General features: G+C 51.1%; 1 protein-coding gene across 1 annotated transcript; it reads right to left on the bottom strand.

Annotated features, from left to right (window-relative positions):
• Window positions 1–3,058: 3,058 nt before the first annotated feature.
• KCNG4 (potassium voltage-gated channel modifier subfamily G member 4) lies at window positions 3,059–15,332 on the bottom strand (the record flags this gene model as incomplete). Its single annotated transcript, XM_082862474.1, has 2 exons — window positions 3,059–3,829; window positions 14,592–15,332. The coding sequence occupies 2 exons, from the start codon at window positions 15,330–15,332 to the stop codon at window positions 3,059–3,061; spliced, it is 1,512 nt and encodes a 503-aa protein (XP_082718600.1).
• Between the last annotated feature and the right edge of the window lie 11,173 nt (window positions 15,333–26,505).

Here is a 26,505-nt window from a genome sequence, read left to right as displayed (position 1 = left end):
TTTGAGACACACTTAATCACCAGACGTTCAGGGACACCTCATGGAAACCACCTGCTTAGGTTGTCTTCTGATGGGCCTTCCAGGTGTCAATTTCTCCAGTCCTAAAAGCTATGAAAATAGAGTCAGTGGGTCGAGCCCCACTTGCATTGCATTGAAGAATTAACCCATCCATCCTCAATTCACTTGGGCTCAACTCTGGCTAGAGAGGTGTTGAACCAACACTTTAAAGTGGCCTCTGGGAGCCGCATGAAAATAAGCTTGAAGTAAAGGGGCCTTTGCTCTTTTGCCTTCAGCTGGAAAATTTTGACTTTTGGCTGCAGTCATGCCCATTGGCCTCCGACAAAAACAAGCCCTTCTGGGAATCGCAAGACTCCTTTCAGCCAATGGGGATGAAGAGACCGCCTAGCAACTCGCTGGTCATCCCCATCCCACCCAATCAGCATGAAGGAAAGGCTGCTCTGCCAGGCTAGACTAAACACAAGGAGACCAATCCCCCGGGACATTGCAGGGAAGGGAAAAAAATAGAGCCTTTAATTAAGCCCCACATGTAAGCGATCAATTCCAATTTTCCACTTCTAATTTGGTAAAGAATTTCCACCGGGCATGTACTGAGACGTTATAGAGCCTTATAATGTTGGTGATGGGCTCACCTATTTTTCTTTTAGCCCTGGCACATTTTGTTCAGATGACTGGTATGGGAAACAGAGGAAAACGGAGAGGCCTGGGTGGGAGCCAGTCACAGGATGGGTTGAGCCAGAGTGGGGAGTTATTGCCTCAGGCACGCAGCACAGAAAAGTCTCCAATGAGAAGAAGAAGGACCGATATGGGGGCCTGATGTGGGTCCCAGGCCTTCCCTGATCTGGGGTGAGCTCGCCCCCAGTGGGGGCCATGACTGAAATGGGGGAGGGTATCTAGAAATGTGCACATTCTTTTAAAAATCATTATTTGCAAGTGCTGCACCTTGGGATTCAGAGTTCTCCACCCACACAGCAGCCCTGAGGGTCTTCGTGAGACCCCAGCTGGAAAACCACAGACCTAGCCCAATGCCTGAAACTGACAGAAAGGGGCTAAAGTCACAGGAGCCTTTTCTAGGGGGTAGGGCTTTTCCTTGTGAGACTGGCCACCTCGCCACTATGCAAAGCGCCTATTTGGTGGAATAGCATGGGAAGGACTGGGGGGTGCCCTGCTGACTTTGGGGGAGTTAGAGGGACGGGGACATGTGTGTCTGTCAGCTGGGAGTGCACCCGGAGAAGTCAAAGGGAACAAGGGCTCCCCGCAAGATCAAGACCAGCTTGAAGCTAGATGTTGATGTGGGTGCCCCCTGTGCCAGAGGCCAAGGCCACACTGAGCCTGGCGTTGAGGTCTGGGGAAGGCGTGTGCCCAGCACATAGTAGACCTGCACTAAATACTAGTGGAATGAATAAACAGCACGTTAAGTTGTCCCCACTGATGAAATGCTAACACGCTTTCACATGAACTACATCAGATCCACAGGTCCACGATCTTCTCTCCATCATCCATTTGCAACCCCGTGCTCTTAGCAGATTTACAGCTAACGGTGCGCAGCTGTGCACGGCCGAATCACTGGTGGGAGGTGCTATCGAGGCCCCTCCCAGGTGTGCTCAGCTGGGGAACAAAAGATGAGACTCCAGGGGTGCCACCACCTTGTACGATTAATGACGTGGAGGAGGCAGGCCCTCATAGCTTGCCTGACCTGCTCGACTGTTCCCTGTTCCCAGCTGGTCCTCCTGCAACCCATCCCTTCATCATCATCATTCACACCTGCAGTCCGTTCACATCACCACTTTCTCCAGCATCTGCCGTATCTCCTCTCCATCTACCGAAATGTCCAAGTCCGCTACACAGCATCTCATCCCAGCCCACCTTTCCAGCTTCATCTCCCCAAACAGCCCAAACAGCCCTCCGCATTCAACCCCTTCCTGTGTCTCTGTGAAGCCCTCCGGGAGCCGACTGCCCAGAATGCACTGCTCTTTCCCCTCTGCTCAGAGTGCACTGCTTTTATCTCTAAGGACTTGGTCCTACCTCTGCCTCCTACTCTGGATGCAAAGGGCCGCGTCTCTTAATGAATGAATGGATGAGCAAATGAATTCATTTAAATATCAGCCAAGGACGTCTATTCTCTGGCATCAAGGGGTCGGGGGAGCGGGGGAGCAGGCAAGGGGCAGATCCTAAGTCTGCCCTCGTTTCTACGCTGCATCTGTGGTGGCTTAGCTGAGAGTGGAAGGCCGAGGTCCCCGCGGTGCTGGGGGAACCAGCAGCAGGAATGGTTCTCTCAAGCGACAATGCAGTGCCCTGTGAGAGTCAGCCTCTGTCAAGGCCAAGGACCGGATAATTGGACGATGTCTCACCAAGAGCCCAGGTGGCCAAGGAGGACCCGCTGTGCTGACAAGTGCCGCTCCTGTCCAGGTCCCAAGTGCGTCAGGAGGGGTGGCAGGCCACCACCCCCCACTGTGGGACTTAACGTGGAGGCCAGTTCTGCCTTCTCGGCTAAGAGCTTCCAGAGCTGGGGGGAGGCAGCTGCATTAGAAAAATGCCATTGGTTGTGTGAACAATAGCAAAACTGACCCCGGCTAGAACCCCCAGTAGAGCTGGGTGGAGAGATCTGATCAGAAGGGTTTGCAGTGACTGAACCCTCCAGGTCCTGGTGGTGGGTTGGCCCAGGAAAGAGGGTCTTCGGGGAGGAATGGAATTCTGTAGGCTTGGTTCTCTAGGTGTCTGGAAGCTAGCCTGGGTTGTTGAAGACTCTGCAGGAAAGGAAACGAGATTAAAGGGAGACAGACCTAACCCAGCAAGCGAACCTGCTTGTGCTCAGCGAGGAGCAGGGAGAGAGGAAACGGCAAGTGACGTGAACGTCGTAGCCAGGAGGGTCAAGAATCACCCAACCAAACATCTCTGGCCTCGAGCCCCTCCTAGCCCTGGGAGTGACCCCCAAGCTCTAGAAACACACCACTGGATAATGTAGGGGCTGGTGCTCTCCAGTTCATGTAAGCCGAGGGCGATGGGCTGAAGATCTGGAATATTCAGGGGGGATTTGGAGTTAAATGTATGCCATGGGCAAGGCAGGGCCCTCCAGGATCAGGTCTTTGACGTCGTTTAAGAGTTCGCGTTCACTGGCCGGGGCCGCGCTCTGCAGGCGGCGGAAGCGAGCCTCCAGCTGCTCCTGCTGTTTCTTGAGCTCCAGGTACGAGTGCGAGAAAATGTGAAAGATGGACGTGGCCGGGAAGGCCATGATGAGGATCCCGCTCAGGATGCCGCTGAGGGCCACCATCTGGCCCGGCACGCTGCTCGGGACCATGTCTCCGTAGCCCACGGTCGTCATGGAGATGACGGCCCACCAATAGGAGGCCGGGATGCTGGTGAACTCCAGAACTCGCCCAGACTCGTTCTCGGCCACGTAGACCAGAGGAGAGAAGAGGGTGATGGCTACGCAGAGAAAGAGGAGGAGCAGGGCGAACTCGCGCGTGCAGCGGCGCACCGTGAGGCCCAGCGTCTGCAGCCCTAGCGAGTGGCGGGCGAGGCGCATCACGTAGAGGATGCGCAGTGCCCGCAGCACGCGCAGCGCCAGCCCCACCTTCTCCACGTACGAGCTCCGGCTCGGCCTCTCGCCGTCCCCCTGGGGCTCGTCGGACACCGCGAGGGACACGTAGTAGGGGGAGATGGCCAGGATGTCGATGATGTTGAGGGGCCCTTGGAAGAACTGGCACTTGTTCTGGGCCTGGACAAACCTCAAGCAGAACTCCAGGGAGAACCAGGCCACGCAGACGGTCTCCACGATGAAAATGTAGTAGCACTTCTGCGAGCACTCGCCCTGGAGAGGCGACAAAACGCAGGGTAGAGAGGGGACGGAAATGGCGAACTAACCACACTGAAAAGCAATTCCATAGATCTGTAATGATACCGATATCGATTCCGTATGCAGAGTCTCTATACTAAATGTATATTCTCTCTATATTTTATATATTAAATATATATTAATAATATATTAACACGTACTAATATATTCTATAATATATTAATATTTATAATATACATAATATGTTACTGTAATATATATTATATAATACATATCACAATATACTGATATATTAAGTATAGCATATATTAAACATTCTATATATATTCTATATATATTCTTTGTATAGTATATGGTCTCTATAGTCTATATATTATCTATCTATCTACCATTTAGCTGTACATCGATGGAGCCCTGTTGTGGACTCTTAGTCATCTGCCAAAACCCCCTTTTTACATAGTTCTCAAGTTGTGGCTGTGCGCATGGCCAGTCAGCTAGATCAGAGACCACTTTTCCAGCCTCCCTTGCAGCTAAGCATGGCCACATAACTAAGCCCCCACCCACAGAATATAAACAGAGGGGATGCATGCCACCTCCAGTTCCAGGAGTTTAGTGTTGGCGTGAGTTCCTGCACACTCTTTCTCCCCTTCCTGTGAGCCAGGGCTCCCCAGCTTAGAACCAGCAGATTGGACCAACGCCCTGGGGAGGATGAGCACCACGGTGGGAAAAGTCCAGGTGTCAGAATGGGAGCTGCCCACTCACCTCCGCCCCTGTTTATGAGAGAAACCCACTTCTACCGTGCTGAAAGCTGTTCTATCGTGAGGCCTCTTGGTTAGAGCAGCCAAGTTTCTCCTTTATGACATAAGCACCTCTTGGGTACCAGGCGCTGCTCTGGTGCTGTCACTTAAGCCCCACGGTGATGCCGTGAGCAGGCAGCCGGCTTCAGTTATGGCCCAGGAAATGGTCCCGAGCGCTGAATAAATTGTCTGAGCTCTCATCCATGGTAGATGGCCTCCCAGAGATTATGCGCTGTTTTGTAACTTCTTTGCCCGCCATCCCTCATTCATTCATCCAACAAAATTGCGCGGAGGACTCACCTTGGGCCAGGTGCCATGCTAGACTCCGGAGGTAAAGGACTAGAGAAGCAGACATGGTTTCTGGGGGCTTGGAGCCTGGGGCAGGCAGAGAGGACACCGGCAACCCTGTGAGGCGGATTGCAACTATGTCCCTCCTGAGATCCCAGCCAGGGGGGGCTCCAGTGGGTTCCTCACTGTGTCATTCACACCCCTACCCCTGCCTCCAACAGAGACTTCCGCTAGCCCCTCTGCTACTCCAAGTGCACCCTGGAACCTAAAGCATCAGCCTCCCCTGGGAGCTTGTTAGAAACATGGAATCTTGGGCTCCACGGCATCCCTGCGGAGCCAGAATCTGCATTTCAACAATGATTTGTGTGCTCAATAAGGTTGGAGAAGCTCTGCTCTAGTGCAGTGGTTCTCAGCCTTGACTGCACGTGTTAGAATCACCTGGGGGGGCTTTGAAACAATCCTGATGTCCAGGTCGGGATGCCAGAGATTCTAATTTACTTGATCTAGGTTTTAGCCTGAGCAGTAGAATTTTCCAGAAGCCCCATCAATGATTCTCATGTGGAGCTAGAGTTGAGAACCTGACTCTAAATATTACATCTGCATCTTCATCTCTATCTGCATCTATCTCTATATTGTCTCCATCTGTGTCTATATCTCTATCATCTGTATCTTATGATAGATGAGTGAACCAATGACCAAAGCCAGTTGATTGAGTGAAAAGCAAGATGCTGACAAGCACAGTTTTCTTTGGATTAAAAACCTCTGATGTGGAAAAAGAAATTATTTCCAGTGCCTGGGCTCACAGGAATACTAAACTGAAATAATCTTTTTGTCTGGCCTTTGAAGAAAAAAACAGGCTGGACCGTCCTGATCTCTATTCGCCGGTCCAGTGCTGGGTAGCTCTCTCTCCCGGTTCACTGCCTCGGGAGGGTTGAGACAAATGGAAATGACGCAGGTAAAGAAGTTAGCAGGCTGCTGCCTCCGAAGGTACATGAAACATTGTAGCTACCCGGATGAGATGATTCACTGGTTGCAGACATAGCCTGCCTGATCTGTTTAAGGGGAACTATCCTTCTCCTATCCTGGATTTTACAGGAGGCTGAGGAAATTCTCCAACACACTAGAGGTCTTTGCCATGACTGCCTGGGGTTTGCTTCAGGACTCTGGAAGGCTCAGGAGTTTTGGGTCCTGATTCCCCAGTCCTGCTACAAACTTGCTGTGTGACTTTTCTGGGGTCACTGCCACTCTCTGTGCTTTAGTTTCTGATGGAGAGGGTGGAACAGAATCAGGATTTCTCAAGGCTGATTCATAAGCCCTGCATCAGAGTGCCCTAGAGTGCTTGTTACCAATGTGGATTCTGGGGGCCCCCATCACAAAATCAAAGCCCTGGAGCGAGGCCCAGGAATCTGCATTTTGGCAAGGCCTCCTGTTGACTCAGAGGCACCTGGAAGTTTTTCAGCCTCTGGGCCAGATCCTCTCAATAAGGCCTCTTTCATCACTGACATTCTGGGAGTTTTTTTTCTTTTGCGTAAGAGCCTTATGTAGCCTGGGAATAGTCTTCCCAGACCAGCGACCCAATAGCTCAGGAAGGTGACTCCTGGGAGGCAGAGGAGGCCCTGTGGGTCCTTCCTCCCTTTGCCTCTGGTGCTGGCTTTTGGATGTTCCAAGCATGCACCACCCACCTCCCACCGGCCACCTCCCTGCCCTGCAACAAGCGCTCTGCCGAGTCACCCCCTGCATGGCTGCTCCGCTCTGCAGCCTAAACCAACCTCCCCGCACTGGTCCTCAGACAAATGTCCTGTTAGCGGCCGGCATTGGAATGGCAGGGGTTTATGGGGTTCGAGCTGAGAAAATAATTCCCAGGCCAGGCAATATTTGAAGAAAACTAGAAGGGAAGGAAAGAAAAAAGTCACCCTCTCTCTGAGGAAGTTTCTGGTTGTATTCTGTAGGTGGGATGAACAACTCATCCTGGTTTGCCCAGAACTTTCCAGGTTGAGCAACAGACAGTCCCAGGTCACCAGAACTTCCCCTCAGTCCTGGACAAACGGGGATGCTTGGTCACCCCCCTGAGGGGCTTGTCACCACGAATGAGGCATGCTCTGATTCCTTCCTGCAATGAAGAGAAACATGACCAGCCCCAGGTAGGCCGGAGGGGTGAACGGTGTAAGAGCATGGACGAATGTCACAGATGGATGTGGGGCTATGTTCCCATCCAGGTGAAGTCCAAGAGCGGGCAACACTCACCTGAGGTGGACAGAATCACCAAAAGAGTGGCTGCCTCTGGATGGGGTAGGGAAGACCACAAACGGACCTGAAAGAACATTCTGGGGTGATGGGAATATTCCATATTAAACAGGGCTGTGGGTGTGCCCCATTTGTTACATTGGACAGCTAAGACTTGTGCATTTCAGTGTACATTTACATTTACATTTACATTACATTTCATGTAAATGTCACCCATAAAACTGTAAAATAAAAATAAAATGAATGATCATGGTGCTAAATGATTGTGGGTGGGAGGGGGTGGAGAGAGAGAGAGAACCAGAACGGCAGACTGTGGACCATTGTGAAAGCTGAGACATGGGTACTTACTGGGGGTTCATTAGATTATTCTAGTTACTTTGTAAATGCTCCAAATTTTCCATCCAGAAAAGTTTTTTTTTTTTTTTTTTAAATCAGAGTTGGAAATCAACACAACAATGAGATACCACTCCACACTCACTAAGATGGCTGTGATTATAGGGACAAAAAATAACAAGTTTTAGGAAAAGGGGATTAAGTGGTATAGACTACTAGGTATAGAATAAATAAGATACAAGGATGTAATGTACAGCACAGGGAATACAGCCAGTATCTTATAATATCTTTAAATAGAGTATAAGATACAAAAATATCGAATCACTCTGTTGTATACCTGAAACTAATATGATATAGTAAATCAACAATAAGAAAAACAAGTGTTGGTGAGGATGTCGAGAAATTGGAATCTCCCAGTCATTGCTGGTGGGAATGTAAAGTGGTACAGCTGCTGTGGAAAACAGGTGGGTGGTCCCTCAGAAAACTTAAACATACATTTGCTATATGACCAAGCAATTCCGCTCCTAGGTATATACCTGAAGGAACTGAAAGCACACATCCACACAAAAACTTGTCCATGAAGGTCTGCAGCAGTGTGATTGATAACAGCCAACAAGTGGAAACAAGCTAAATGCCCGCCAACGGATGAATGAATAAAACAAAATATGACCTCTCTATATGTTGGAATATTATTCAGCCATAAAAAGGAAGTCCTGGGCTTCCCTGCTGGCGCAGTGGTTGAGAGTGACCTGCCGATGCAGGGGACACGGGTTCGTGCCCCGGTCCGGGAAGATCCCACATACCCATAAGCCATGGCCGCTGAGCCTGCGCGTCCGGAGCCTGTGGTCCGCAACGGGAGAGGCCACAGCAGTGAGAGGCCCGTGTACCGCAAAAAAAAAAAAAAAAAAAAAAAAAAAAAGGAAGTCCCGACACGTGCTACAAAGCAGATGAGCCTTGAAAGCCTTATGCTCAGAGAAAGAAGCCAACATAAAGACCATATATTGTATGATTCCATATCTATAAAATTCCCAGAAAAGGCAAATTCATGAAGATAGAAAGTATGTTCACAGTTGCCTGGGGCTGGTGGAATGGGGGCGGGGAGGGGATGGGGAATAATTGGAAGTGTGTGCAGTGTTGCTTTTTAGGGTGATGAAAACGTTATGGAATTAGTGGGGTTGGTTGCATTACTGTATACTAAAAATCACTGATTTGTGCACTTGAATATTTGAGGGTATGAATTATATCTTAATAAAAAAGAACCTCGAGTTTGAGTCTGAGTGGCCAAGTCAGTCTGGGTGAGGCAGGGAGTGAGGTCCACAGCCTTGCCCCATCCTTTCCTGAAGCTCCGTAGCAGAGCTACTCTGAAGGGCTCTGGGGTCAGAGGGAGGCCAGGGCTTTCTGAGGACAAAGCCATTGTCGATGAGGGACCATCTGGACAGGCTGACCAGCAGATGGCTGCAGGCGCAGCTAGGGCCAGTTCTAGAAGTTCCATCTGGGAGGGACTTGGGGCCAAAGTCTTGACCTTGGAGCCTCCCCTGCACCCTCTGTCTCTCTCACAGCAATGCTTGCCATCTCCCTCTTTGGGAATGAGGCCAGAATCGGCCACGTCTTACCCGCTTAGCTCAGTGCTGGTCCCACTGCCCCATTCAGCAGTTCCACCCAGTTCCCTCCCTTTCCTTCCTCCTGGCTATGAAATCCATCATTTGTGCCTCTGGCGCTGGCGTCGGTCCTCCCCCTTCCGGTACCTGGTGGTGCTGACTCATGCCTCTCCCTGAGAGCCAGGTCTCTCTGCCCTCCTCGCCTCATGCAGGCCCCTTCCACGATCCTCTCCCTTGTCGCCCTCGCCTTGAGCCGCCGTCCCTCCTCCCCAGCCCTGCCCCTACCCTCGGCTCCCTTGTCCTAGCTGCCCAGACTCCCCAACCCTGGCACATGGGGGCTCTGAGTGGGAGGGGCTAGGAATTGGATGCACAGAGACCAGGGGAGCGTGGTGAGGCAGGAGGGACAGCATGAAGTATGTATACTCAGGAAAGGGGGGCTCATACAGGAAATGGGGAATAGTGCTTGTTGGCTGGGATATAGGGAGACTCAGCAGGGGACAGGGAACCCCCCCCCCACACACACACACACAAACTCCCAAAACAGGTTAAGAAGAATTCCGTAAAGCCATTACCAAATGTCACTGAACACAGAGAAGCTACAGAGCGGGCAGTTCTCTCTATGGAGCTGATCCATGATCCAAGAAGGGGCCAGGTAGGAGGAGACACTGGCTCTAGCACGAGACTTTTTATCAAAGGCGGGGAGGAGGAGGAGGATATTGCAGCCCCGAAGGTGAGCTGCACCCGCGCCAGGAGGGAATTGTTCCATCAGGGCCCCCAGTGGTTCCACCTGGTCTTTAAAAATCTCTGTAAAAAAAACAAATCTCTCGGGCTTCCCTGGTAGCGCAGTGGTTGAGAGTCCGCCTGCCGATGCAGGGGACGCGGGTTCGTGCCCCGGTCCGGGAGGATCCCACATGCCGCGGAGCGGCTGGGCCCGTGAGCCATGGCCGCTGAGCCTGCGCTTCCGGAGCCTGTGCTCCGCAACGGGAGAGGCCACAACAGTGAGAGGCCCGCGTTCCGCAAAAAAAAAAAAAAAAAAAACTCTCTGTGCTTTCCTTCCTTCCCCATCCCAGCGAGACGCAGAAAGCACAGCACAGGGCACAAGCGGGCGGGGGAAGCAGAGCCCCGCCATCCCACCCCCAACCACACCGAGGCTCTGCTCCCATCCAGTGCACTTTGCACAGATGCAATCCAGAGTGTGTCCCTTTGCAACATCCCCGAAGTCCCAAGCAAACCTCTGGGCAGAAGTAGAAGCTAGAACGGGAGGGGATGTGCGAGCATGTGCCTGTGCTTGCCCCAGGGGTCCCACGGAGCTGGGAGAGAGTTTGAGGGACAAAGCAGATGCGCAGGCGGGAGGGGCATGAGCGAATCCCAAAGGTGGGTAAACATAGTCAGCGCTGGCTCTGTGCCGGCACATCGTGAATAGACCGTCGGTCCTGTTGCCTCCTTCTGAGCAGGTGCTGGCATTATCCTCTTAGGTGAGGAAATGGGGGCATAGAGAAACAGAGTGACTCGTCCGAGGGCAGAGCCAGGTAGCAGCAGTAAGGAGGAAGAAAAAGGTCAAGAGAAAAGGACCATGTGTTCAGCTGTAGCAGCCTGGTGACCTTCTGACTCCCCCAGAGGGCGGACAAGGTGCTCTAAGCAGCAGAGAGGCCAGGCAAGGGCTACAAGGAAAGGGCGCTAGGGCTAAATGGCAGGGGTGACAGCCCCGGTAGAGGACTTGGGCGGAGGGAAGCAAAGAACCTGAGGAATCCATCACTGGCTGGATGGATAAACACATTGTGGCATTTACAGACAGTGGAATATGACTCAGCCCTGAAAAGGAATGAAGTGCTGACATAGGCTACAACACAGAAGAACCTTGAACACGTTATGTGGAGTGAATGAAGCCAGAAACAAAAGGCCACATATTGTATGATTCCATTATGTGAAGTGTCTGGAAGAGGGACACAGAGACGGAAAGCAGACTGCTGGTTGCCAGGGGCTGAGGGTGGGGGTGGGGAGCGGCTGCCTGATTGGTCCAGGGTTTTCTTTGGGAAATGTATTGGAACTTGATAGAGGTGTTGGCTGCACAACCTTAAGAATGTGCTAACTGCCACTGAATTGTTCACTTTAAGATGGTTAATTTTATGTTATGTGAATTTCACCTCAATTTAAAAACTGGAGCTGGGATGCTCAGGATATAAGCTCCAGGAAAGTGAGAAATTTGTCTTATCTGCAGCATCTAGAAGAATAGACTTAGTAGGTACTGCGTGACTGTTGATGAATGAATAAAAGGACAAATGTGGTGACTTCCTGTTAACTAGTACCTGATAAGTGAACAATGATGACGACTAACATTTTTTGAGCACTTCCCGTGTGTCGGCTTTGTTCCAATCACTTTACACAAATTACTCTTTTAATCCTCACCATAACCCCCTGAGGAAAGGGCTAATAGCATCCCCATTTTACAGATAAGGAAACTGAGGCTCAAAGAAGTTAAGTGACTTTTCTGAGATCATTGAGTTCATGAGGGATGAGGCCAAGATTCAAACCCAGGGCATCGGCACTCAGAACCATTACCCTGGACAGAGAAGCACTTCACAAAGTCCAGATGCCTTAGCAATGCTAAGTGCCGTTGAGGCTGAGGGTCTAGCCTACAGGTAGAGGACCGAGCATTGGAAGAAGGGGTGTAAGGGGTCAGGTTTTAGAACCAGGCAGCTCAAATGAGCTCAAATCTTGGCTCTGCCACTTACTAACTTTGAGCTTAGGAAAGTGATAAAAAGCTTCCCTGAGCCTCAGTTTCCTCATCTGTAAAATGGGGGTAGAAGTGGTATTCACTTCCCAAAGCTGTTACAAGGATTAAGTCCATCCTGTGAAATGCCAGCCTCCTGAAGGGCACTTAATAAGCATCAGTTCTCTCATCCCTTCTGGGCCGAGCTCCCCCAGGGAACCCAGCAGAGTCTGAATGCTTCTGGAGGTGCTTAGGCACTTGGCTTGGTCTTTCCCGTCCACAATGCCTCCTGCCTCCTCCATCTTACTTTGCAATCTCGGGCACAGACCTTGCACCCCAACTGCCAAGTTTACCCAAGGGATGTTGCTGTAAGAAGCTAGAAGAATTAAGGGCAAGGAAAATGCTTTCTTCACAGGTGTGCTAATTCTCCAACCCTGCGTGACACCTCTTCCGTGTCTGATGGAGGTGTTCTGCAAGTCACATCCCCTCAGGATGACTTGAACCCTCACACCTCTTGGGTACTTCCTGTCCCCAGAAGTAGCTGTCCAGCTTTGCAGTCGGTGCTGAATCGCTGCTTTCAGACTGATGTCCCAGAGGACAAATACGAAATACCAGGCACGTGTGGCCGGGAAAGGACATCATCTTTTTATGTGAATGTAAGGGCGCAGTTTGAAAGAACGAAGCCCGCCTGGTCCTCAGCCTCCAGGCTCTCTGAATCACCATCGAAATAGACACACATTTTTTTGGAGGGCTGCATCTCCCAACCCCTCTCTGGGCAGAACACCCAGGGGTGGCTTCACAGTTGCACAGAGGTTGCAAGTGGACCGAGGGCATCACCTCCCTTGACCCACGAGTAGAAATGGCTGCCTGATTCCCCGGTTCTGCGGGCCTCTTACCCACCTCTAATTTAATTTTCCAAGTCCCTGTTACACCAACCTGTGTTCGTACCCTGGGTAATTTTCAAAGCATTAGGCTTTGAAAAGAGCTTGTCCCTCTGCACAATCTAAATCCCGGCTCCCTGAAAATCCATCCCTAAGAGGAACAGGCTTGTGAAAAATCCAGGGGTCCTTCCTCAGCAACGGGGATCAAGGGCACCCTTAGGGGACAGGGGACGGAGGCCCCTTACTTTGTCCTAATCTTTTTACTACAGCGTCCACATGTAAATATTTCTGTGAACAACCAGGCTATTAAATTGCATGATTTCGTTCTAAAGAATGAAAGAAATGCCTACAATCAGAGCTACAGTCCTCTCTATGGGGAAAAAAGCTGTTTGAAACTCGAAACGTTTTGGTTGGTTTCCTTTAGGACAAAATATTAATAGGTTGAACAAGATACATTTTATTCAGCAAAAATTTATTGAGAGCCTACTCCGGGTGTGAAGCACTGTCTAGTTCTCCATCTAAGTCCTCTCTATCTGGAAAGTTCTCTGATCCTCCCTGGGATTTATAGTTTTTTTTGTTTTTTTTTGCGGTACGCGGGCCTCTCACTGTTGTGGGCGCTCCCATTGCGGAGCACAGGCTCCGGACGCGCAGGCTCAGCGGCCATGGCTCACGAGCCCAGCCGCTCCGCGGCATGTGGGATCTTCCCGGACCGGGGCACGAACCCGCGTCCCCCGCATCGGCAGGCGGACTCTCAACCACTGCGCCACCAGGGAAGCCCTGGGATATATGTTTAAGAGAAGGGAACTTAGGTCAACCGACACCAGTTATAAACCATATACAGCCTGCACTGCCGTATGTATATGTTTTCTTTATCGGCTCTCTCTCTGCTATAATGTAAGCTCCGTAAGTTAGGTGCTGTGGAGCCACGGAGGATTACAGAGCAACATTTTAACTTAGGAAACAATCCAGTTCTCAGTTTGAAGCTCTCCAATAACCTTCCCAACAAAATGTTAGATTCTTATCTCATTTCTCAGACCATCTGGCCCCCTGGGGGGTGTGGGCAGTCTCCCACAGCTTCCCAGAAAGACAGGGCAGGAGTGGGCAAGCAAACGTTTCTGCCCTGGCCTCCTGGGGCAGGGTCACTTCCAAATCAACTCAGCTGTGAGTTCCCCATCCGGTGGGACTGATCGGGAGGCTCAGGAACAAGGGCCGAGAGTCTCTGTCATCATCGGCATCTTCACTTGGTTACTCCTAGGAAGCTAAGTGGCCTGAGCCTCAGTTTACTCATCTGACAATGGAGCTGAGATGCCCACGAGAAGGTTGGCTTAAGGAGGTAGGGAATCTGGCTCTGGTCTAGTGCCTGGCACAGAGTAGCTGCTCAGTTAACATGCGATGGGTGCATGGACTGTGTGCACCTTCATAGTGATGTGAGCCGTCTTACAGAGGAGGAAACTGAGGCTCAGAGAGGCGGAGCAAATCGCCAGTGGTCACAGAGCCAGGAGAGGCTGGGCTGGGCCAGCTCAGCCCACTAAGACCACAGTGGCTTTGTCAATGCCTGGGGCTCTCTATCAGAGGCAGGGCCCCTCATGACTTTCATGGGTGCCCTATATGTGCTTCCTTCTTCAAAAAAAATGTATAAAATTATCTTTTACTACTGCATCGGTGTGAAAATGAGTAGAATTCACACTGGATCATATTCATTTCTTTCTTTCTTTTTTTTTTTTTGGCTGTGTGGCATGTGGGATCTTAGTTCCCTGACCGGAGATCGAACCCACGCCCCCTGCATTGGAAGGGCAGAGTCTTAACCACTGGACCGCCAGGGAAGTCCCTCTTTCCTTCTTGTTTGCAACGATATTAAACGTTTTTGTGGGCCCTCAGTGCCGCGGGTCCCGGGCACCACGCCCGATAGAGAGACGGAACACTCACCTTGTCCTCCTCTGCCCTCAGGTCCGGCATGGTGCTAACGCACAGGCTGACGGCCATGGTGGCCACGAAGAGGATGGACAGACAAGCAAAGATCTTTCCGGGGAGCCCCGACTGCGGGTTCTCCACCATCTCCTGCAGCCGGTTCATGAAGAGCGCCCAGCGGGACGTGTGCACAGTGGGGCGGCCGGCTGCCCGACACTGCAGCGTCTCCTCCGTGCGCAGCTCGGCCACTTCGTCCAGCTTCCTCAGCAGTGTCTGCAGGCAGCACGTCTCCAGATTGGCTTCTTCGATCCCCCAGTAGGTCAGCTCCTCCTGGAAGGACAGCACGCACATCTCCTGGAGGAGGACAAGCTTGCCTGCCGCCAGGAAGCTTGCGATCACCCCGAAAGCGCTGGGGCTCCGGTCAAAGAAGAACTCTTGGTTATCCTCGTCGTAATCGTCGCAGAGCTGAGCGATCTCTTCGTGGCTCCGGCAGAAGCGGAGTTTGCTCAGGCGGCTCAGTGGAAACTCGTCCAGCGTGCTCCACGGGAGGAGGTACCGCTTGCCCCCCACGTTGACCAGCATCTCCTTCTTCAGGTCTGCCGTCCAGGAGGCGTCCTGTGCTCCCAGCTTCCGGGCCCTGCGGTAGTAAATGCCCTTGATGGACGGGGGCTCCACGGGCCGTGGCAAGAACTGACTCAAAGGGCCGCAGGAGCCGAGGTGATGGTGTCTGGGATGCAGGCCCCTGTCTCTGGAAGGCATGGGTATCACCGAAGACGTCCTGGCACCCAAAAGGGACAAGAGCAAGAGAACGGGGAGACATCAGTCTCAGGGCAGAGTCCTAGACAGCATCTCCTCATGTCTGCTTTCCTGCAACTGCACCTGCATCATTTATTCTCTTAATCTTCCATCCAACACAGATTTACCGAGCACCTACCACTATGCGCTTGGGATCTATCAGTGAACAAAAAGAGATGATGACGACATCCCTTCCCTGATAGAGCATTTATTTATATCTCAGAAGAATCTCCCTGGAACAGCTGCGTCACTTTCAGGCTGTGTGGTCTTAGGTATGTAGCTTAACCTCTCTGATCTCAGCATCATTATGGCAATGACAAGACTCGTCCCAACTTTGCAAAGTATGGTTGTTGAAAATAGAGCTTAGGGTGTAAAACTTTGTCAAGTTCACTGCCAGGTGAACTGCGATCCCTTACGGACTGCCACCCCAGGTAGGTTTCTCAGCCTCTCTGAGCCCTTTGCTTCATCTGCACAGCTAGGGTAGTTTGAGTGCCCACCTCACTGGACACAGTGAGGGTTATGTGCAGTAACACACGTGAAGTGTATATTAAGAACACTTCTAGATGCTTCTGACATGGCGGGCACTGACCCACATGCCTCTCCTATGTTAACGCATCTCAACAACCCCATGAGGTAGACATTAGTATACCCATTCTACAGATGAGGAAATTGAGGCCCAGAAAAGTTAAGTAACGAGGAACTGTATGTGGCACAGTGTCTGACTCCCAGGAGAAGCTCCACAACGATCAGCTGAGCCCTCTTATTTGCTTTCCCACTTAGAGGACTTTGCTATCAATGAGAGCACTCCTCCGTGTTCATTGGGTGCTTTCCTCAGCCACCTTGCTGTGTGACCTTGAGTCAGTTACTCCCCCTCTCTGGGCCTCGGTCTTGTTATCTGTGAAATGAAGGGGCCTCTAATGCTCTCTTCATTTCAGACCTATTTGGGATGCTTGACTTACAGGGAAGGGTTTTCGATTTAGCCCATGCATTAAAAAAAAATCATCGCCACAATATTTCTCACCCTCAGCCTCCCGCAACGGTTTCCTGTGCTATTCATTCTAGCCAGAGCTGTTTCCAAAGCGTCCATAACCTTACATTCCAAGATGCACTCCAATCACGAGAAAAACTCATCAGCTGAATGGAAATAAAAGTTCCTCTCAATTTCAGAGGCAGTTAGGTCCCAGCAGACAGCGGAGAGTTGCATCACAGCCGATGCATTTCACACTTGCTCGCCACACAATCGCCTGTTATTCTGCGTGCGTTACTTCGTTTACAATGTACGGCCAGAGAACGATGAGCAACCTGCAGAAAGAAGCGTATTTTGAGATCAGGGGAGCCGCTTCCCAAGCGTTCTTGTTTTCCGAGTGAAAAGACGCAGAGCCAGAGAGCTGAAGTGACTCATCCAAGGTCACACAGCGAGTCCCAATGCAACCAGGGACTCTGTCTCCCAGCCGGAGGCTCTTTCTAGAACCCCCCAAACTGCTCTTTCTGAATTCACTGCACAAACCCAACTTTGTAACCCACTGCCCCCCAGAAGTAGCCAGCACACAAATGTCCTTCCAGAGCGTGGGAAAGGTGTTCACTCAACACAGTGCTTTGACAAAGGATGTTTAAGAGCACCGTGCGATCCGCAGCCCCCGCCACTGCAGCAAACACTAACTTCTTCCCCCGAAGTTTAACTCACCCTCCTGTCTCAGGGAGCCTCTTTCCAGCTGTTTCTCTGCCGGGCAAGGGGAGCCCATGTCTCGATGGCCAGATAAGAGACAGGTTTGTGGTGAGGATGAAGGAGGAGAAAAGAAAAAGCCCGAACACAGCAGTTTCTGGCCGAGTTAGTTTTCAACCTTCCTTTCCTCGCCTCCTTCAGAAACCAGAAGTCCGTTCATTCTGCAGCTCTCTCTCCAGCAGCTGCAGAAAAGCCCAGGAGGAGTGGGGTGGTTTTTTTTTTTCAAATCCCCTTTCCCAGAATCCCTTTTCCCCATGAGAGGTGAGGGTCTGAGGGATGCGTGCTGGGAGGGAGCCGGGCCAGCTGTCCTGCTTCAGCGGTGGGCTCTGCACTCTGAGTCCCACCGGGAAAGCCAGTGTGGTCCTGCAAGAGAAGGGGGTGGGAGGATGGGAAGGGCTTAGAAATAATCTCTCCATCAGCCAGACAGCAGGCAGGAGCAGCCGCCGCTCTGCCAACCGCCTGGAAGGCAAGGACAGCTGTCCGCCCTCCCTTCCAAGGAGGAGCAAAACTCGGAAGGAGCGGAGGGCACCTTAGGGCTGGGGCATCTGCGGCTACCTGTCCCAGGCATCCCGGAAGCTCCTCGGGATGTGCTGATGATGGGGGGTGGGGTGTGCTCACGTTGAGGCTGCAGGAGGAACTGCTTTTAACTAGCCCAGGCCTGGGACAGGTGCAGAGAAACCCAGCATCCGAGCGCTGGGTGGGAGTCCCGGAGGCTCTGTGACGGACCCGGAAGTGGTGTGAGCTTGGAGTCGTACACACCTGGATCTCTGGTTCCCATGTAAGTGGATGGGTGGCCTTGGACAGGTGACTTTGTGCCTCTGAGCCTCAGTTTCCTTGTTTGTAAAATATATGAGAAGGAGAGGGGGTTGGGGGAGAGTCACGCCGGAAGGCACAGGGCAGCCTCCTTCTGTGGGTTTGACAGCATGGTCGGGATAAAGAGGAAGAGGCCCAGTTCTAGGGCCTGCGTCCTGGCTTCAGCTCTGCACTGCCTTGCTGTGTGTCCTTGGGCAGTCACTTCACCTCTCTGGGCCTCAGTTTTCTCCCTGGTCAAATGAGTACAGTGAAAGCGGTGACGGCGAAAATTGCAAAAGCATCTTCTCAAGTAGGCGCTCAGTGTACGCTGGCTCTTCCTAATTTTCTTAAGAGGTTCTGAGGCCCAATCTCTTGGCTTCCAAAATGGAGTTATTATTATCAGCTGCATTTTGCAGATGAGGCCTGGAGGTCTAGGGAAGAGGCTTGCTCAAGTCACCTTGCTGGTTGGAATGTGCACTTAACAGAGACTCCGGGTTCTGGTGCAAGGATCTGTGAGGAAGTCCGAGCTTGAGTCTTCTGAAGCTACCTGGAGGCGGGTGGCAGGAGTGGGGGGACCTCTGTGGGCTTTCTGCAGCCCGGGCAGTGGGAGGAATCCAGGCAGGAGCAGAGGGGCTGATGGAATGGAGCCGGTCTAGGGTAGCACTTTGCAAAGGGTATTGCCTGAAACCTGAGGGCTCTGCATGAATGATTAAGGGGGCTGGAATTGGGGGGTGGGAGACAAAGGAGATGGCAGGGAGGGATGAGATTCTGCCTCACCATGGCAGCTTCAATCAGATCAGTTTCCCATAGTGCGTCTATAAGTGTAACCCAAATAATTGCTGTGGCCCCGCAAGGCCCAGTCACCACACTCCGCCCACTCCAAGAGACCCCAGGGCGCCTGTTAGTGATGGAGAGCCTCTGCCCCCTTCACCTGACTCCCCAGCTCTCTCAGACCTCACAGCTGCTCCAGCACCTCTCATAGACGAGATACCAAAATCACCTTTCAAGCTCCTGCTGGCTTTTTCCCCTCCTCTCTCTCTCTGTCTCCCCACCTCCCCCAGCTCTTTATTATTTATCTCGATTTAACATCTCTGGCCAAATCTCCCCCAACCTGTTCCCCTACCTCTCAGCTCTCTTTGGATCTGGAGTGCATGGGTTCCAATCAAGAATTTACCACGTCCCTGCTGGGTGACCTTCAGCAAGCTTCGTAACCTCTCTGGGCCTCAATTCCCTCATCTGTGAAATAAAGATGATAGAACCTACCTATTGGTTTGTTATGGGTACTGAACATGTCAATTTACATTTATAAGGCAAGCAAGTCCCATTTAAGTGCTTGCTGTTATCATGATTATTATCTTAAGAAGTCACCCACAAGAGACCCAGAAAAGGGAGGAAAGAGTCTGAGCTTGCAGGGCCAGCCAATGGCAGGCCAGTGTGCTTTCCACAGCCTCAGTGCCTTCTATCAGCACTGTCCCTTTGTCCAGGCATCCTGGCCCAGGGTATTCAAATGAGTCCTTCCACAGGGCTTGGTAAAGTCCTAATTCCCTTTTAACTTAATGCCACTGCCTTCCTGCCCACAATATTTCCCCCGTTGTGTACACTTGACCTCAGCTAATCAGAGAATAAACCAGGCCCCCATCCCTTTCTAGCCTCTTCAAAGTCTGGGATACAGGACAGCCTAAGCCAGCCCATCCTCGTTCTCTTCTGAAAGGCTGCCATCTGCCATATTTTTCTGATAAAGGGATGACCTGTGACCATGAATGAGTCTCCTAGGGCTGCTGTAACAAAACACACAAATGTAGTGGCTTAAAAGGACACATGTATTATCTTGTAGTTCTGGAGGCCAGAAGTGCCAAGTGGATCTTAGGGGCTAAAAGCAATGCATTGTCAGGGCTGCACTCCTGCTGGAGACTCTTGGAGAGAGAATCTGTTTCCAGTCCCTAGGGGCTGCCCACACTCCTTGGCTGGTGGCTGCATTACTCTGACCTCTGCTTCCGTCCTCACATCTCCTTCCCTGACTCTCCTGCCTCCCTCTTATAAGGACCCTTGTGATTACACTGAGCCTGCTGGGTAATCCAGGATACTCTTTGAATTTTAAGATCCTTAATCACATCTGCAGAGTTCCTTTTGCCCCATCAGTAACATATTTGCAGGTCCTGGGGATTGAGATGTAGATATCTTTAAGCCCGGTGAGACCCATGTTGGACTTTTGACCTCCAGAACTGTGAAATAATAAATGTGTGCCGTTCCAAGCTGTTAGTCTTGTGGCGTTTACTACAGTAGCGAGAGCGAACTAATAGAAACCCTGACTGGGGGAGGGGCAGGCAGGTCCCAAACCGGTCATCAGAGAGACTTGCAATTTGTCGAGGAGAAGGTCCTGCCTTGTCTGCACAGCCAGGCCTGCCAGCACCTGCTTCCAGAAGTTAAGACCCATCGATCCATGCAACAAACACTTACTGAGATCTACTCTGCTGCAGCTGTCGCTCCCTGGCTGTGTGACTTTGGGCAAGTCACCTTTCCTCTCTGTGCCTCGGCAGAGATGGGGTAATGATAGTCCTTACCTCACAGGGTGAGTATAAGGCATGAATGAATAAATGCACGGGAAGCACGACTTCAGAGCCTGGCACATAGTAAATGCTCTGTAAGAAATTATTATTTCCATCGTCACTGTCGTGTATTATTACAGGAGCTCAAGCCTCCTGATAACAGAGCATGAGAAGAGCAGATGCCAGCGTGTTATGAGTGAGCAGACGAGGCAAATAAACGGTGGTGGGCTGTTCAATGATAATAACTGGCTTTCTGGGGGGGAGAATGCTGATTTGTAGCATTTGCCAATTACTGTGGTGTAAATACTCCTATCACGAGACTTCATACTGACAACAAAACATCTCGGCTCTTGCAAGCCCGTGCCCCTCGGCTCCGTGTATCACAGCACATGCAGCTCACCAGGCGACCAGGGTAACACTCCCCAAGCAGGACCCCCCCCCCCCCGGTTAAGCCTCGATGGGCAGGCAGCGAGTACGTGATGCCAGAGAGCAGAGAGGCAGGTGGGAATCCAAAACGATGTGCTTCTCTACCTTGCGGAGGACTACATACTTTACGCTGGCCTGGGGGAGCCTTTGGTGATGAAAGCTGCGGTTCTCCACCCTGGAACATTCTAGCATCACCCTGGGGAGCTTATAAAAAGCCCCAGAGGCTGGGCCACATCCAGATCAGTGAAATCTGATAAATTATATGTGTTTTTCAGAGCCCACAATAACTCACTCAGATACTGCTGGAAGCAGTGTAAATTGGCACGATCCTTTTTGGTTTTTTGTTTCGTTTTTTTTTGGCTGCATGGCTCGTGGGATCTTAGCTCCCCAACCGGGGATCGAACCCGTGCCCCCTGCAGTGGAAGCTCAGAGTCCTGACCACTGGACCACTCCCCTGGTACCACCCTTTTAAAGGGCAATTTGGCACTATTGACCAAAACAAGAAATGTGGGTGCCCTCTGACCCACAATCACATGTCTAACGATTTATTCAGCAGATATGCTTGTATATGTATGCAAAGACAATTGTATAAAGATATTCATTGCAGCATAGTCTGGGATAACAGTGGATTGGAAATGACTGAAATATCCCTCAGTAGGGGGCTGGTCATTTATTTATGACTAAATAACTCGTAGTCATAAAGGCAAGAGAAAACACTTGCTTTAACTCTGCTGTGAAAAGGAAACAGGAGAATCTGTATGTACTGACGTGGAAGGACCAGCACGATGCTTAAAGTTCAGGGTGCAGAACAGATCACCCTGAAGGCACTAGTTTGTTTGAAAATAGACAAGAGGGGTGTGTGTGTGTATGTGTGTGTGTGTGTGTGTGCAGAGAACAGTTATTTCTGAAAATGGGTAAAATCTAGAAATTGGGGTTGCCTCTGGGGAGGGAAACCCAGGAGTTTGGGGAAGAGGTGGGAGGGAGAGGGAAATTTCCTTTTCTCTCTATCATTGTGTACTATTTTATTTTTAAAAACCATGGACATGTATTGATTGAAAAACTTCTTTTTAAAGTTAACAGAAAAGGCATCTTGGTGCCAGGGTGGGAGGAGGCACCATCCGGGAACAAGGAGATCATTTATCAGCACCCTCACTGCAGTGACCTGATCAAGGTCCTTGGGCCACTGGGGTCATTCAGCATGACCTCACGGGTGAAACTGAGGCAGCCCAGTGATCTTCATTATGGACTCGCAGTGAAAGCACACTCGGCTCATTTCCCCCTGAGAGTCCCAAAGTCAAGGTGCCTCCAGGAGCCAGGAGGATGGCCTCAGGCAGGCTGGGCAGGGGTGGTGGGGGAACCCAAACCCCAGCTCACAGAGAGGGAATGTGGGTACCATATTGTGGGACCTTCACAGTTTGAAAGGAGAGCTGTGAGCCTGATTTGTATGCTACGTCTCTCAAATCCTAAATGTTGCCAACTAATAAGAAATGTATAAAGCGCCGTGGAGCTGAACACGGGCACATCTGCTGACCTAGCAATTCCTCTCCTAGGTGTACACCCACGAGAAACGCACACAGATGCTCGCCAGAGGCACGGGTCAGGAGGCCTGTCACCGCGCTGTCGTAACGGTGGAAAACTGGAACACCCACTAACAGGAGAGCGGGTAAGTAAATCACGTGTGTCCTCACGGCGGAATACCATACGGCAACGAGGATGCACACGCTACAACCACGTGCGACAACACAGAAGCATCTCATAGCCATCATGGTAAATGCATGGAGCCGGACATCAAAGAGCAGCTACAGCGTGACTCCATCGATAGAACATTCAAAAACAGGCAGCACGAATCCATGGTGATAAAAGCCTGGAGAGCGATTGCCTTTGGGGGGGCATAGAGGGTTCTGGAGGCTGAGTACACAGTGTTTTAAATCCGTGCAAGTGATGTGTGTACCTTAGTAGGTATGTTGTGTTTAATCTTTGAAAGTGGGTTGGTTTTTTTAAACTACCACTGACGTGGAGGACCAAATAAGCCATGTCAGTGGGCTGGATTCAGTCTTGGGCTCCCCAGTTAGAACGAGATTGTCACAGTGAATGTCTTGGAAGCGGCTAGGCTTTCAGAGCTACTCCAGCCCCGGAACCTCTATTTTTTTGTCAGTCACCCGTGAATCCTGCAGTTACGCCCAGCTCTGTCTCTACATGGACCACGCCTGCCTTCCCTCCCTCGCATCCTCCTGGAATTCTGACATCCTAGAGAAAACTCAGCAGTGGAGGTTTGCCCTCTCACCTCCCACCTCCCTTCTACCTTCCTTTTCTGGAAGGAAGGAGAGAGATGGCTGGACCAATGACAGCTGCTTCAGCTTTCTGTTTAAAAATATTGCTCAACGGGCTTCCCTGGTGGCGCAGTGGTTGAGAGTCCACCTGCCGATGCCGGGGATATGGGTTCATGCCCTGGTCCGGGAAGATCCCCCATGCCGCGGAGAGGCTGGGCCCATGAGCCATAGCCGCTGAGCCTGTGCATCCGGAGCCTGTGCTCCACAACGGGAGAGGCCGCAACAGTGAGAGGCCCGTGTACCACACACAAAAAAAAAAAAAAAAATATATATATATATATATATATATTGCTCAAGATGTAATTATCCCCAGTGAAATATGCAAGCACTTCCCAAAAGCGAGGCTGTCCTCAGGCAGTTTGCAGAAGTTTTGGATTGTCAGGGACAAGTCTCTGCTTCAAAGGAGGCATGTGCCACTGCTTCTGAATGCCAGGCAGCTGAGTCCTTTCTATTGGAGGAGGAATCGCCCTCCAAGGAGATCAGATGTTTTATATTCTGGTTGGGGGATTACAGAGTGGAACACATGCTAGGGGCTCAGCTCCCGCCACCCTCCAGGTGCCTGTAGCTTTTTATTATGACATTTTTCAAGCAAGCAGAAAAATTGCAAGGCTAGTACAATGAGCATTCCCTGCCTAGGCTCATAACTGCTAGCATTTTGTCATATTGACTTTATATATGACTATATGTATATTTTTTTCTGAGATATTTCAAGGTAAACTACAGGCACTGTACAGGCACTGAATTCTTCAGCATGGACATCTGGAAAAATAATTTCTACATAACCAGAAAACCATTATCACACCAAACTCGATGAACAATAATTAATAAAAATTCCCTAACATCATCTAATAGTCTATAATCAAATTTCCGTGTCTCCAAAATGTCTTGTGTAGTTGTTTTTCAGACCAACATCCAGTTAGGGGTCACATATGATTCTCCCAATTAGATTAGATTCTCTCAATTAGATTGGTGGACTATATTTCTTTACTCTTTTTTTTTTTTTTTTGCCTGCGTTGGGTCTTTGTTCACTTCGATCACTACTGTGTATCGCTGAGCTCGTTCTGTGTACCACGCGCTGAACGAAATAAACATTTTAACCCTTACAACAGCCTGATGATTGGTGGTAGATTCAATTATTCTCTCAGTTTAGAGATGGAGACACCGAGGCTTGGAGAAGTTAAGGAATTTGTCCACAGGCATCCAGGATTCAAAACCGGGTCTGTCTACTGCTAACTCTCTGTTACATTGCACCAACCCTTCAAATTCCAAGACCAAATTTCTGGGGCTGTGTCCCTGCCTCAGGAGGTAACAGAGGCTGGGAGAAGGGTTGAAGGTTGAGTAAGAAATGCGAGGTGAGACCAGGTACAGATTAAGCTGCCATCGGTAACCTTACGGTTACGAAGATCCTGAATTTTACTTTCCATTTAACCTATTTTGAACACGCATGTATCATTTTGAAACCTACGTATGATCATAATGACTTAATACAACAGATATTGGTAACGATCATAAAGTTATTATTATTCTATTAATTTTATTTTTTAATGTTCAAGACAGTTGGCTAGTTTATGGGGCCTGTTACAAAGGGGTCCACGCAGATCATGTTGAAAGTGCTTGGTTCCCGCTGGAGTTACACTCCCTGCCGGGTTCTGCCGCAGACAGAGCTTAAGGGTGGAGCCTGAGGGGTGATCAGGGGTGAGTAAGACCCAGCCCTGGACTTTAGGGCTGCATGTTGGGGAGATGGACTCACAACTGCCTGCAGCCAAGATTTAGAGAAACGTTAATGGGACAAAACACTGAGTTTCGGGAGGACAGGGAAATCTGAGATTGATTCTAACTGGGAGAATCCAAGGAAGGTTTTTACAGGAAGGGCCATTTGAGCTGGGTGTGGAGGTATGAGTAGGAGTCTGAGCAGTGACACTGACAAAGGCCTTTGGGGCTAAGGGGAGTACAGGAGTGAGAGAAAGTGTGCAGAGTGAGGCATGTCTGGGAAGTGAGATTTGTGGCCAGCTTGGGAGGACAGTCAGAGATTAGGTCAGAAAGGGAAATAGGAGTCAGAGAGAACATGGCTTTGAATGTTGGATTGAACCCTTGGTTTTTTTTTGTTTTTTTTTTTTTTTTGCGGTACGCGGGCCTCCCACTGTTGTGGCCTCTCCCGTTGTGGAGCACAGGCTTCGGATGCGCAGGCTCAGGGGCCATGGCTCACGGGCCCAGCTGCTCCGCATGTGGGATCCTCCCGGACCGGGGCACGAACCCGTGTCCCCTGCATCGGTAGGCGGAGTCTCAACCACTGCTAGGAAAGCCCTTGGATCTTAATTTGAAAGGCATTACAGAGTCGTCAAAAGAACTCAGGAAGAATATGACCAGATCTGACCTACCTTAGGGAAGATATGTCTAGGGGGGGGATGCAAAGACCAGATGAAAAGACAAGACAGGGACCCCAGTTAGGACACCATGAAAAGAGGGTGTGAGGCAGACAGCAGGGAGCAGAAGAGGCAGAGGCAGCAGGAGGGATGCAGACGAGATTCAGGACGAGTGTCGGCAGGATGCTCGTGGGGACCGGCGGACGGAGGGTGGAGGAGGCTACGTGACCCCAAGATCTCCAGTCTGTGTGGCAGAGTGGATGGGGGAGCCAGTAACCCACCTAGGAAGCAACGGAGGAGAAGAGGTTTAGGGAGAAAAGATGTCAGCCTGGTGGAGCTCGTTAGGTTAAGGGCGCCCAGGTGCAAGTGTTTGGGCAATTGCGTTCAGAGCCCAGAGGAGACCTCCGGGCTGCAAGCTCAGGCGTGAGTCTCCTCAGACCCCCTTCCGGAAGCGGAATCACCCTCGGCGAGGTGCGGCTGAGGGGGCGGGGCGGGGAGGAGGGAGGCAAATGATGGGTGACCCGGAAGGGATGCTGTGTGGAATTTCCTCTGCGTCCCAGGAGGCGAGAGGGAGGCCGGAGCAGCCCCAGGTCCTGGGAGGCCTGGAGACCACTTGAGGGAAAGGCTTTCCCCCCAGGCCAGGTCCCAGATGAGAGGCAGGAAGTGAGTGGGGATCCGGGCTTGAAGGGAGCGGAAACGGGCTGATCCGGGTGTGTCCTGGAACCGCGAACCCCCTGCCTGGTCACGGGGGGCCTGGCAGGATTCTCCTCGTGCCAAGAGAACCCCCCAGAGAGCCTTGAGGAGCCCCCCGAGGGCCTCAGGTGGGACAGAGGGCCTTTCAGAGTTTCCCAGGTATTCTGAACGACAGCCTGGCTGAGTCCATCTGGTCCGGCGAACTAAGCCGCCACGGGGGTCACCACACCTCGTCAGGCTGCAGATTAGTTCCTGTAAAGGGGT

This window comes from Leucopleurus acutus, assembly GCF_964270905.1.
Source record: "Leucopleurus acutus genome assembly, chromosome: 20".
Lineage (NCBI taxonomy): Eukaryota > Metazoa > Chordata > Mammalia > Artiodactyla > Delphinidae > Leucopleurus > Leucopleurus acutus.
The sequence above is the reverse complement of the archived record's forward strand: the minus strand, read 5'-3'. Positions and strand labels throughout refer to the sequence as shown.